This window comes from Ixodes scapularis, unplaced genomic scaffold (assembly GCF_016920785.2).
Source record: "Ixodes scapularis isolate PalLabHiFi unplaced genomic scaffold, ASM1692078v2 PGA_scaffold2__306_contigs__length_199485367, whole genome shotgun sequence".
NCBI lineage: Eukaryota > Metazoa > Arthropoda > Arachnida > Ixodida > Ixodidae > Ixodes > Ixodes scapularis.
Genome location: NW_024609857.1, coordinates 27,720,287 through 27,732,411, shown reverse-complemented (window position 1 = coordinate 27,732,411; position 12,125 = coordinate 27,720,287). Strand labels below are relative to the sequence as shown.

The 12,125-nt window shown below is 42.7% G+C and overlaps 1 protein-coding gene across 1 annotated transcript in view; it reads left to right on the top strand.

Moving 5' to 3' along the window:
• LOC8027543 (suppressor of lurcher protein 1) overlaps positions 1 to 12,125 on the top strand; it is a 94,816-nt gene that overhangs the window by 5,985 nt on the left and 76,706 nt on the right. The window contains exons 2-4 of the mRNA XM_029976425.4: positions 3,040 to 3,112; positions 7,802 to 7,982; positions 9,165 to 9,379. Coding sequence (XP_029832285.4) covers positions 3,040 to 3,112; positions 7,802 to 7,982; positions 9,165 to 9,379 — 469 coding nt within the window. The remainder of the gene's footprint in view (positions 1 to 3,039; positions 3,113 to 7,801; positions 7,983 to 9,164; positions 9,380 to 12,125) is intronic.

Below are 12,125 nucleotides of genomic sequence, written 5' to 3'. Positions count from 1 at the left end.
ACGCTTTGAAGGCTTTGACTCGCCCCAGTAGTTTCAAAATTAAGTGATATAGTTTCAATGTCTACATGGTACGGACTCTTTATTTTATGAAAGCAGTTTATTTGTTCGTTTTTATCGTTATTTGCTTTTACATTTATATAGGGCGGGTTTATAAACTCTATCTTTAAAAAGATGGAAGAAATTGGCGAATACGTATGTGTCACGTTATTATTATGACTGAAAAATAGCATCTTGAACCAAGTCTTATGTATACTGGTGTAATATGTTTAATTGAAAACTATATGTTTTTTTTTTTTTTAAACCTATGCTCCAGGCTGAGCTTCAAGTAAGTCATATTACAATAAATGTGAGGTAGGACAGTCATACTCCCAAGAAGCCACGTTTTATGTAAAAATAACGAGGTAAAAACAAACTGTCGAGTCTTTTGATTCAACAGTAAAATATTCGAAACATAACTTGTCAAATCACGTGCATCGGATATTCACCTACATTTAACCTCTTCACATTGTACAAGCATCATGTGTCAATCCTAAAAGGCGAAATGTATTAAAAAAATATTATTAAAGCACTGAAAGTCGCGCTGTTATTACATATATATATATATATATATATATGTAGAGAAAAAAAACCAAGCGCAGGATGACGAAAAGTATATACGGAAGAAAACGCACCTGAGACGGTTGTTGGAGATTTTAAAACATATTATTGGTAAAGTTGGTCGACGTTTCGGCCTGAGACAGACCTTTTTCAAAGGTCTGTCTCAGGTAAAGTTGGTCGACGTTTCGGCCTGAGACAGACCTTTTCCAAAGGTCTGTCTCAGGCCGAAACGTCGACCAACTTTACCAATAATATGTTTTAAAAACTCCAACAACCGTCTCAGGTGCGTTTTCTTCCGTATATATATATGTATATATACAGGGTGTTTTTTTTTTTTTTTAAGATTAACAGAATTTTTAAAAATAAACCATGAAAGCTAGGTTAATGCGGTCTGCGCAGGTGAGTTATACGGCCAGGGGGACATAGTATAGCGAGCTAATCGTAACAATCAGTCGGCTAATTAGTTAAAATTCGTTAATTAACTTTTTAATTAATGAAAATAGACATATAGTTCCAATTAGAAACTTTCTCAGCGTCATTGAAAACCACTAAATCAGTAATTTTTAGAAAGACTTTGAACGCGTGAGAAGCGTAGTACGTTGTGCACTAAAGTTACCGCTCATGGAGCAGGTACAAGGCTGGGGCTAGATAAGAGACGGAAAAATTGCGCGGGCGCCTTATCGCAACCGCTAGCTTTGTAAGTGCTCAACGAGTGCTAACTTTAGTGCACTACTACTCTTCTCACGTGCTCAAAGTCTTTCTGACAATGACTGATTTAGGGGTTTTGGATGACGCCAAGCAAGTTTCTAATTGGAGCTATATATCTACTTTCATTAATTAAAAAGTTCATTAACGAATTTACACTAATTAGCCGACTGATCGTTACGATTAGCCTCCTATATTATGTCCCCCTGGCCGTATAACTCACCTGCACAGACTGCATTAATCTAGCTTTCGTGGTTTTTGAAAAAAAAAAATCTGCTAAGCTTAAAAAAAAAGCACCCTGCATATGAAAAGATACAGCACTTTTCACTGCACTCGTCGGAGAAAAAAACCAGAAACTGTTTTCTTTTTTCACCACCAGCTGGTAGCTTTCCCAGCCAAAGATGTAACCGGCAGGCTGGCGCGAAATTCCTCCCCATGCTCGCAAGGATATAGCTCTCTATGCGTGGTGCGGTTAAGGGTGAAACTCTGTCGAAGAGAGTACACCTGCATTACCCGCACTCTCCTCCTTCTTATGCTGAACTTTTCCCAACCTCGACCGGTGCAGTGATTCTCAGCGACGGTGTTCCCAAAAGGGTGTCACAGCGACCCATGCGGCTAATGTCGTTACTCCGGGAGCGGCGAGTCCTGAACAATTAGCGACTCGACGCGTCACGCACTCCCTTCCCTTCCGGTAATAGAATCAGCGCGGGCTAGCACCTGCCGCAATACAAGTCGGCAGCTCTGGCAATTTGCACGGCGGTCCAATGAGTTCGGCAAAGTGGTCCCTCCGTCCGGGACTTTGAGCTCTCCTTTTTGGCGAATGTCCCAATGCGGGAACTTCACTAGCTTTAGTAAAAGCTGCTATGTACAGCTCTGTCTGTCAGCTCAAAAATAAGCCAGAAAGACTTGCAAGTTGCTGTTTTTTGTTTTTTTTTAGCAGGATTTTCTTTTTTTAACATTATTGGGTTTTGACAGTTTTTAGGGGAATTTGTTTTTTCTTATGTTAATTTAGGAGAACTTGAGTAAAGGCCCCAACAAGCTTCGAATAAAAGAAAGGTTCTTCAGTTGTCTCGTCTTCAGCGCGAACTTATTAGAGCCACTGACAATTTAAGAAACGCAATGTCTGGCAAGCCCCGAGCATCTTATTGTATGTCCCGCAGCATGTGAGGCTATACTGGTCGAGTCTATTGATGTTAGTTAACGTGTCATATTTGTGAACGAATAAGTGTGGTAGTTATTAGAATACATCAGACCCGCAAAAAGCAAAAAGGCACCTATGTTGGTTGGGTGGTACGTAGAGATTTACGTGGGGAAATGTCAGCTTAGCCATGATGTTTAAACCCCGTAACTGCTAGGAAAACGTGAAGATAAAGTACAAGGAACAGAAGGAAGTAAACGGAGGGCGTCTCAACTTGAAAGGCTCTGCCCAGATTCTTCTGTCCCTTCTACTTTGTCTTCAAGTTTCCTTCCGCGTCTCAGTGTTTAAACACCGTGATTGAAACGCACCTCCTCACATGCACTGTGTCTATTTTCGTTAGCTTAGCGGCACCGTTAAGTGAGCCCAAAAGGTTCCTGGTTGGTTGGATTTCTCCAGTAGTTAACTTCGATTCCCGACAATGATGAACTGAGGTGCAATACACAGGAAAGACACGAGTTGCACTACAGACACACATAGAAAATATACATTTCCTTGATTCAGCCAAAAACCTAATTTTATTCGCATTTTTTCCTTCGCAGATGGCTGGACTGCTCCTGATGCTGATGATGCTGCAGGGACCCTCTCTCATTCTTGTCAACGCCGTCAACCCAGGTAAAGTTCGTCAAATTCTTGCAGCCGTTATACTATGGGACTTCGAGCGTGCCTCTAACTGAGGTGCTTAACGTTCCGTAACTCCCATGCATTAAAGTGTCCCGGAAATGAACCAAAATACGTCGATGAAGCCACTGGGAAACGCTGCGAATGGTTGCAGTGCTCGCGATTCATTTGCAGACATTCGGGTGGACACGTACAGTCGAAGGGACACAATAAAGGCAACGTAAACAAACCAGTCGGCAATTTGTCCCAGCCTCACTGTTACACATTCGTCTTCTTCGATGTTTGCCGCACGTTGGTGAAAGCAGCTTTGAGCGGACTTTTTTTTTATATGAGCATAGTTTTCATTAAATATAGTTCACCACGGTTCATAAAACGTTGTGAAAATTAGGCAAGAAAAATTGTCATACATATAAAATATTCAGAAAAGGACCGTTATAGATGCCGTGCAATAATATTGGATTGAAATGTTTCTCACTTGACACAAGTATACTTTCACTAGTGTGACCACTAGCTATCACGCCACGCCACTGCCACATCAAACGTTTTTAGAGCGCAGCTCTTAGGCGCCCGTTTCCGGGTTGGTTGGCGTGGGCGTCGGCGTAACCGCGCGTTGCATAATGGGACATTTCCGCGCTAAAGTTAGCGGGGAAATTTTTGCCGCTCAATTTAGTGGGGAGATTTTTTCGCTATATTTAGGGGAAAATGGGGAACTTTTTCTGCTAAATTTAGCGGGGTAATGCTTCCACTAAATTTAGGGGAAAATTTTCCGACTAAATTTAGCCCACTCATTTTAGTGGTTTAAGTTGCCCGCTAAATTTAGCGGTGAAACTGACGTCGCCTGACCTCAACACAAATTTAGTTTCCCGCTAAATTTAGCGTGGAAAATGACGCGACGACTTTGTGTCACGTCACCCATGAAGAAATTCGGTGGCAGGAGGAGAGGAGGAGGAAAGGAGGATGAGGAAGGAAGGAGGAGGGGGATGAGGCTTGGAGGATGAGGGTTAAGACGAGGAGGCGGAGGAGGAGGAGGGGAGGGTACGGAGGAGCAGGAGGTGCGTACCCTCCCTTCCGTTCCGTCCCTTCCTTCTCCTCAAGAGGTGCGGTCTAGTTTCGCGTTACAAAGATTTGTAAACGTCTTTCTTTTTTTTTTTTTTTTTGCGCAGCTTAACTAAGAAATATTTTGTGCAATATTTTTGACAATCTCGGTTCTGCTTCACTTGGTGAAATAGCCGCATAAATTGACCCTTGGTCATAGTCGAATGCCGCTCATGGCTTGTATTCGAGCACACCCGTGATGACTCTTATAAGGCCTTTGACTGTCGATACCTCGGTAACATTCAAATAGTGGCTTTTTCTAAAACGCTGCAATGACGGGAATAGACGAATTCTAACGATGTAAATGCCCTATGCTTTGACAACCTCAGCGCGTGGCTATGGTGAACATTAGTGACATAAAATAGGTACCTGTTCACGTTACCTCTCGTTCTAGCAACGAGAGCTCGGTGAACGCTGCTTGTTGTTTTCTCTAATTATTTTTGTGATTCCCATTTTGTGGAGAAAAGCTTACTTCGTGTTTCGTGGGCTATAAACATAAACGATTAATTTTAAGCGATATTTAGTGGAAGAAGGAGAATTTTTTCACCGCACCTTTCAGGCATATAAAGCTCTGCTGTCAGGTATGCAAAGTTCTCTTCTCCTCATGGACATACTATTTGCGGAGAAACCGACTATCGAGCGAGTGCGGAAGAATTAAGCAGTCATAACAATGCTTCATCGAGTAATTGATGTTTATTCAAAATGAAGTGAACAATAATTTGTAGATATATAAATATTTAAAAGTTAATTAAGCTTGTTTCAAGCCAGGTTGCTTATTTGAAAGAGTGCAACCTCCCGATCGCGGTGACGGAATAGTTTTCAGTCTTCTTATTGGTACTAAGATTCTAATGATTTTCGTTCTCCGAAGCAGTACATTTTTTATACGTTCCGATCACTGTTATTAGGGACTCTGCATAAAACAGTTGTTAACTTCAGAATTTCTTGAGAAGAACGTCTGAATCCCGTGAGTCTATTTAAGCAACAATGCATATTAGGTAGGTCTAGGTGGAATCAACTTCGTACAAAAGAGAAGTTTGATGTCGATATGTACAGAGCTCGTCAACCTAATTTGTAAGGTAACCTTTCTGGAGGACAGTAGTCATATCATACAAAAGTCTAAGCGCGCGATGTACAAGAACATAAGCCGGGCCTTGCGATTTCGACATCTCATGATGGACCGCTTTCTGAATCCAATCGAGCAACACTGGCAGCCGCTATATTTTAGACATCGCTTGCTGTGCGAATGGCGTGATTGGACCCGAGTTGATGCTGAACGTTGATGCAGCATTCGTGTATAATCGCTGCTTAAAGCCCAAGCCAAATTATTGCAGTCTCAGATAGTCCACGAAGTAGCTACTGAAGGGCACGGACCTAATAAAAAAAAAGTATATTGTTGGAGTGATTCACTACAGAGCGATAATAGATGGTCCAACTGTTTCATGGTGAATTATGTACGCAGTGCGTGACGCACTGCATTCATAATTATTTGAGAGAGAAGTCACCATTATTCTCTACTTTTCTTGTACGGCTTGATGGGTTTCCCTTGCTGCTACGCGCCTCAGAGAATGAAACAACGTACTGCTTCGAGCGCACGTAGCCCTTTATTGATTCATCGCCGCATTCGCCGCGTCCCACACGAGTCTCTTCACATCCTTTTGCGCCGGACTTTTATCAGTGACTGCGGGGTGCTCGCGGTTGAAGTGGCAGGGGGCCCTAATCTGGACACTTCGAGAAAAAGCCGGCGAGAAATTCGGCGGCCGTGATTGGCCAAAACCGCACTCGACCTTGGCGCCGGCCAATCATAGGCGTCGGATATCTCGCCAACTTTTTCGCCAAGTATACAGATTAGGGACCCAGGATGGTTTAACATGCCTACAACCTGACCGAACGCTTTTTCAGTCGACCTTCCAAGTCCTTGAGCGAAAACACGTCGGCGACACGAAAAGTACGAAAACACGCCGGTGACACGAATGGTAAAACAACGAAAGCTACCAATGAAACGGCGCCAGAAGTGCGTCGTAAGAGAGCGCACTGTCTTCGGAGTTTCGCTATCACGTATACATTGGCGCTTGGACTTTCGCCTTCAAGTCGTCTTGGGTATAACATAAGAAACCCTGTGAATTTTTTTTGTGCCATCGGTGAACCCACAAGTGGTAACGTCGTTAGGATCGAAGTCGCTGTAACGTTTTTTCTGTCAGACCTTAACCTATTCAATACTCATTGTGGTTTGACACTTATCTTTATATGCAAAGTTTAAAGAATAAACCGCCGAGATAGAGTTTACACTAGTACGAATGCAGTGTTTCGAATGCAGTGCGGTAAAAATGCGGAACAGTGCTAGCACAAAAATCAGGTAATGAGTAGCCATACTATCGCCATCACACTTTACCTGCGTGCCTAATTGGCGCTTTATTTTTTTTTATTTTTTGAGGGACACTAAGCTGGCGGTACCCAATGAAGCTAATTGCTATCGTTTAGCGTAGCCCGCATGGTGCGTCTTTTTTTTTTTTTTGTGCGCCAAAATATTACTTGCCAGATGCTTTTGCGCTTATGTCGTCACAGGTGCACCTAACGTCGGATGCCACCGCGCAAGTAACACATAATTGCCGACTCAGGTATTCTTTCGGTGTTCCAAAAAAAAAGAAGAACACTTCGGGTTGCGCGGGTAATATTAACGCCGACATATTTGAAAGATTGTCATATCCATAAATGCTCGTTTGAATTGCATTTAGCTGTCGCAGTAATATATTGTTTATTAAAAAATTGGTAATCAAGCTCTCGCTAAACTTCTCTATTATGCAGGTGTACAAAACGGCGTGCTGAATGAACCAAAGGCGGAAGTTCTTCCAGCCGCGTGATTGCTCGGGTGATTCTCATTAGTGAGAGCCGTCGCAACGCAGTTAGTTTCTTTTCCCTTTTTTTTAGCCAGAATGACACAGCGCTACGATCATTAGATAAAGTACCTATTGGTCTGGAAACTTCGCCGGTATTCGCCCTGGTAAGTTTTTTTATCACAAGCCGGATTCACCTATGCAGGATTATAAGTAAACTGACAAAATTGTTCATTTTCCGGTGGGTCCGCGGTGTTTTAAAAAAGGGTTAAACGTACCCAGCAACTTTATCCGCGGTGACTTCCCTGAACTCATGTTAATCTGTTAAGCTCTCCGAGCGATCTGATTGGCTGATTCCTAAAGTTTGTAGCGTGCCTCTGCTGCTTCAATTTGTTCCTAGAAAACACTTGCTTATAGTGTAAGGAAAACGTTACAGACGAAGTTTTCTAAGGATCATGGGCCGTCCTTACTTTGATTCGAGCGAATACGTGCAAAAATGTGCCATGCGGCTCGAATATTATATTTGAGGTCATTCTTGAGCCTAAAGTACGTTCAATAGCACAAGTAGTGGCTATACATACTCGCCTTAAATTGCGACGCGCATATAAATTTTTTTTAAGAGTAAACATCTCACGTAATTGCGATCGGCGCCCCTGGTGGCATTTGAGGTAACTAAGGAGACGCACCACGGTGACGTCATTGTTTGCTGTAGGCGTCGTGTTTCTTAACAAAACGCCCGCTTTTTTCTTCTTCGCAGGTTGTAGGTGCGTGGTGTTCGACAGCATGTACGGCAAGGAGCACGGCATCTTCACGTCGCCCAACTGGCCCACGCCATACGAGGCCAACATGGACTGCCTTTTGTACACCTTCATCGGGGGACCTGACGACATCGTCGAGCTCACTTTCGACGAGTTCGACGTTCAGAAAATGAGCTTTGAGTTAGTGCTCCTCCAAACGTTTCTCAAGTTTCTTGTGGTTATTGTTTTTATGCAGAGGGTACCGCAGTGTAAAAAACACACTTTTCTGCTTCCACCTGAAAGACAAAAAAACGATGCTCGCGTATTTTCCGGATTAATTTTGTCTCTATAAACAAAATTTGAAATTAAGAGATTTATAAGAACCGCTCTGGTCGTTTTCATTCTGAATTTTATAGCTAGATGGAGCTAGATAAAAGCAAGAAGAATTACTAACTAAGCGTCTGATACAACGTAATGCTCCTGTACCTACGATATACGTTTGCAAAGATTTGTAAGTATATTAAACGGGGCAAGTCCTCCCATACGACCAATGAAGTTTGACTCACAAATTCCACACCGGTAGCATACATGATTCCCCGTGTTTACCTTTCAGTTTCCGAGATGTCGCAAAGTTTGAATTTGACAAAACAATGAACGCAGAAGGTGTCATTTCTGAAAAGCACTTCAAGGTTCGTTACCCTGGTTAAGCATGTGGTGAACTTCATCAAAATTGATATGGACAAAGTATTTGTGCCCTTAAAGACATTTTTTTTACTTCAAGGCAAAGGGCAAAAGTTAAAATATAAAAAATATATATTCCTGTCAAAAGTAAGCAGTCTGGAAGCGGGTGCTCAGCGAAGTTTTTAAAATTTGTTTTATCAGTCGCGGTGTCATCATGACGGTGCTGACGCGGAATTCGGAATATTGATAACTTATATTAGGACGTCTGAGGTTTTGTTTTTTAAATTTATACTTATACTACCTAACGTAATGACTATCACTTTTTATGACAACAGAACCACTAAATATCCAGATATTTCAATACTAAAAAGTAAATAAAAATTGAGAGCGTAGTTCCCTTGCAGTGGAATTACCAAGTGATTTCCAGATTTTGCAATACCACCTTTCCTCGAGCTGAAATCATTCGTTACCGTTTAATTGCTTTCCTTATAAAATACGCGACTTCGTAGCGAAAATTTTTTTTGTAGGGTGACCTGACATTTTTAACACACAGAGACAAGCACAAAATAAAAACAGCTTCTTTCTGCCACACCTGTTGTAACCCTCCTCCGCGTGTGCAGCGCTGCTGCCTGAAGTATAAGGGCATAAAAACAATAAATAATAGTAGTCATTTGTTCCGTCTCTGTTCTTTCATTTCTTCAGGTGCCTATACGGAGACTTTGTGAGACTGTTCCTCCACCTGAACGAGACCGGCGTGGACGCTTCTAGTGGGTGGAACTCTCTCCTGTGCGGAAAGGAGGCGGACATTGAACAGGTTCACTACTCTTCGGGACGGACGCTGGTCTTCGAATTTCACACGGACTGGCGGCATGGAGACAATACGGGATTCCGAGGAACCTACCGATTCGTCGGCCGGAGTAAGTGTTCGATATATTTAATTTGATTAAAAAAATAATAAATAGTAAATAAATATATATATATATATATATATATATATATCTCAAATCGGGCAGGCTAAAAGGTTATAATTTTTAATTTTCACGAAAAAAATATATGTTTTGGTGGAATCTCCCAAATGAAGGGGGCGCAAACCGCATGTTCCCCAGAATTTTTGTTCTCGCGTTACGAGTCCTAGAAGCCGCAGTGGCAGAAACTAGAGTTTTTGCCCTCCGTCACTGGTCGCGTGTTTGACACCCTGTGCTATCGCTAGTGTTTTTCCTACACCCTTTTAACTTTTTCCCCTCATTTAGTAAATATTATAAAGATACCTTGATGTATTTAAATAATTTTAGGAATTTGATTGTTTTCTAAAAAAAACATGTCAAACTCGTCACTCCGGTCGCTTTTTGGTCAATTTTGATCGGTCATTACTTTGTCTGAACTATGAAATATATGAAATGGAATATGAAATATGAAAACAAAAAAATCTTCTATATATTTAAAAGAGTGGGGTGGCCAGAAATGACGTGGTTTTGTTAAAGTATTGAAGTCCGTGTGTTTTCTAATAAACTTTCAGTTGCGAGTGCGCTCCGTGTTGTCGTTACCTTCTTCATTGTCCTGTCCTTCGGCGCTTCTATCCAGTAGTACACCTTTGTTTTATTATCGGAATTGAGATGCATTTTCTGCGACGTATTCAGAGTTCGAATAATTCGTTAAAATGTACTATGTCTATTCAGAATACTCTTTACTGATCCGTGTTGTTGTTTTTGTTGTTGTTATTGTTTTTAATCGTGGTTAGCAGTTTGTGTACAATACTGGTTTCACTTTTCACTCATTATATAGCTTCTGAACAAGTCAACTATCTAGAGCGAGTAGGTTAATATAATATCATTAAACGTCAGCATCGGACCAACCGCAAGCACACATCTAGGTGTAAATTCAATCATCGTTTTCCCGCTATCCACTATAATTAAATTTACGACCAAAACGAATTAGATAAGAAATGAACCTGTTCGGATTACATTGTTTCGTCAACCGCAAGCAAAAGTTTTTTTAACTATGTTAAAGCTTGGGAGCAAAGACACGTGCCCGGTATTTAGTCCATTCTATGGGTCCGTAGTTTTGTGATTTCATTAATCTTTGTAATTCATTGCCTTCTTCTCCGTTTGGCTCTCGACGAAACCGAGTTGTTGGGGTAGCGACCGAACAGTAACCCCCCTGGAATGTTATCCCAAAAGGGATTCAGCCATACGGCATACCGGAAAATCTTAAAACCTCGATGTGGCGTATTATATATTTATAACGCACGTTGCTCGGGCAAAGTGGGGCATGCATCAATGCATGAGCCTACATAAAACATGACGTTCCACGGTAGCTACACGGTATAACAGACGTAGAGGAATGTTTTATATATTCAAATAAAAAGAACACGCCGCAACGTTTGGAGGAGACCCAAAAGCAGAGGCAATATTTGGACTTGGCGGTGTACGTATAGAACTGAAAGGAAAAATAACCTCATCCGTTTTCGTCCGGTGCTTCTGTTTTGTTTATTCGTTCCAACGTATACGCGATGTATGGCAGAGACAGAGACTATGTTTTCTGAATTCCGCAATGTCAGGAGGATAGTCCAGTGTTCGAGGATATTGGGCAAAAGGATCGAAGAGGCTCGTCGCTGGCGGTTTACTATACGGATGGACATTGTAAGAGAGGAGGAAATAAAAGCGCGCGCGGACGTCGGAGAGGGTAGACGCGAAGCTAGGTGTCTTATGTCTATACTCGTTGTTCGAACGCGTTTCGCGAACTCAAGCGCAAGCTCCAAACTCCGGACACGGGCGTTCGTCGTTCGAACGCGTTCGAAGATTCAGTAGAGACAAAGCTAAAACTTTCAGCCAGATCTTAACGTTCTGGCGTCCCCACGTGCTCTTTTTTGCTCCTCTCCCTCAGTTTCTGCCCGCATAGCATACGTAAAACCCTTAACAGTTCTACCGTACATTGGACGGTTAAATTGAGACGTATCATAGAAACGAAAGCTGCTGTGGGTGCATTGCGTCATCGTTAGTGGATCCCAGGCCCTCCTTAAATGGCAAGCCCGCGTCAAATTCGACGACAGTAAAGGCCAAACTTGCAGGCGCGAGTACCTTGGCGTTCGCAGTGCAGCAGCAGCATTACGCTCCTCGTGAGACGCAGCCAACGTGCCTTGAAGGCACTTGTGGTGACACTGACGCAGGCTATTGGCGACGTGAGCCATCGAAAACGTCGCTGTGATCGGCCTTCCACGATTGCCCGAATGGTGACTATGACCTCAGTAGAGGATTTCTCATCGACGGAAAAGGGAGTAATGAAAAAACTTCAAGTTTGACGGTGATGGCAGTATTGGTTTCCGAGCGCTATAATTTCAAGCTTCCACCATGCTCATTACAAACACCATCGAACTTGTAGTTAGCAAGGTAATGACGCCACGAGAGGTAACCGTACGAGGGCGCCACCAAAACACATCGCCGCCAATACTCCGTTCACCCTTAAGGCCGGTTCTCACATGTAGCAAAGCGCGCTTCTCACGTGTCATCAACTACTTGTCGTCCGCCACGAGCAACACGTTTGACGGTACGATACAAAGCTGGTGAACGGCCCCGTCAGCGCGCGATTAGCGCGAGGTCAGCACTATGCTTGTAGCGCTCCGCTGCATGTGTGACCAGGCCACGGTGGAACAGGCTTTATGTTGGG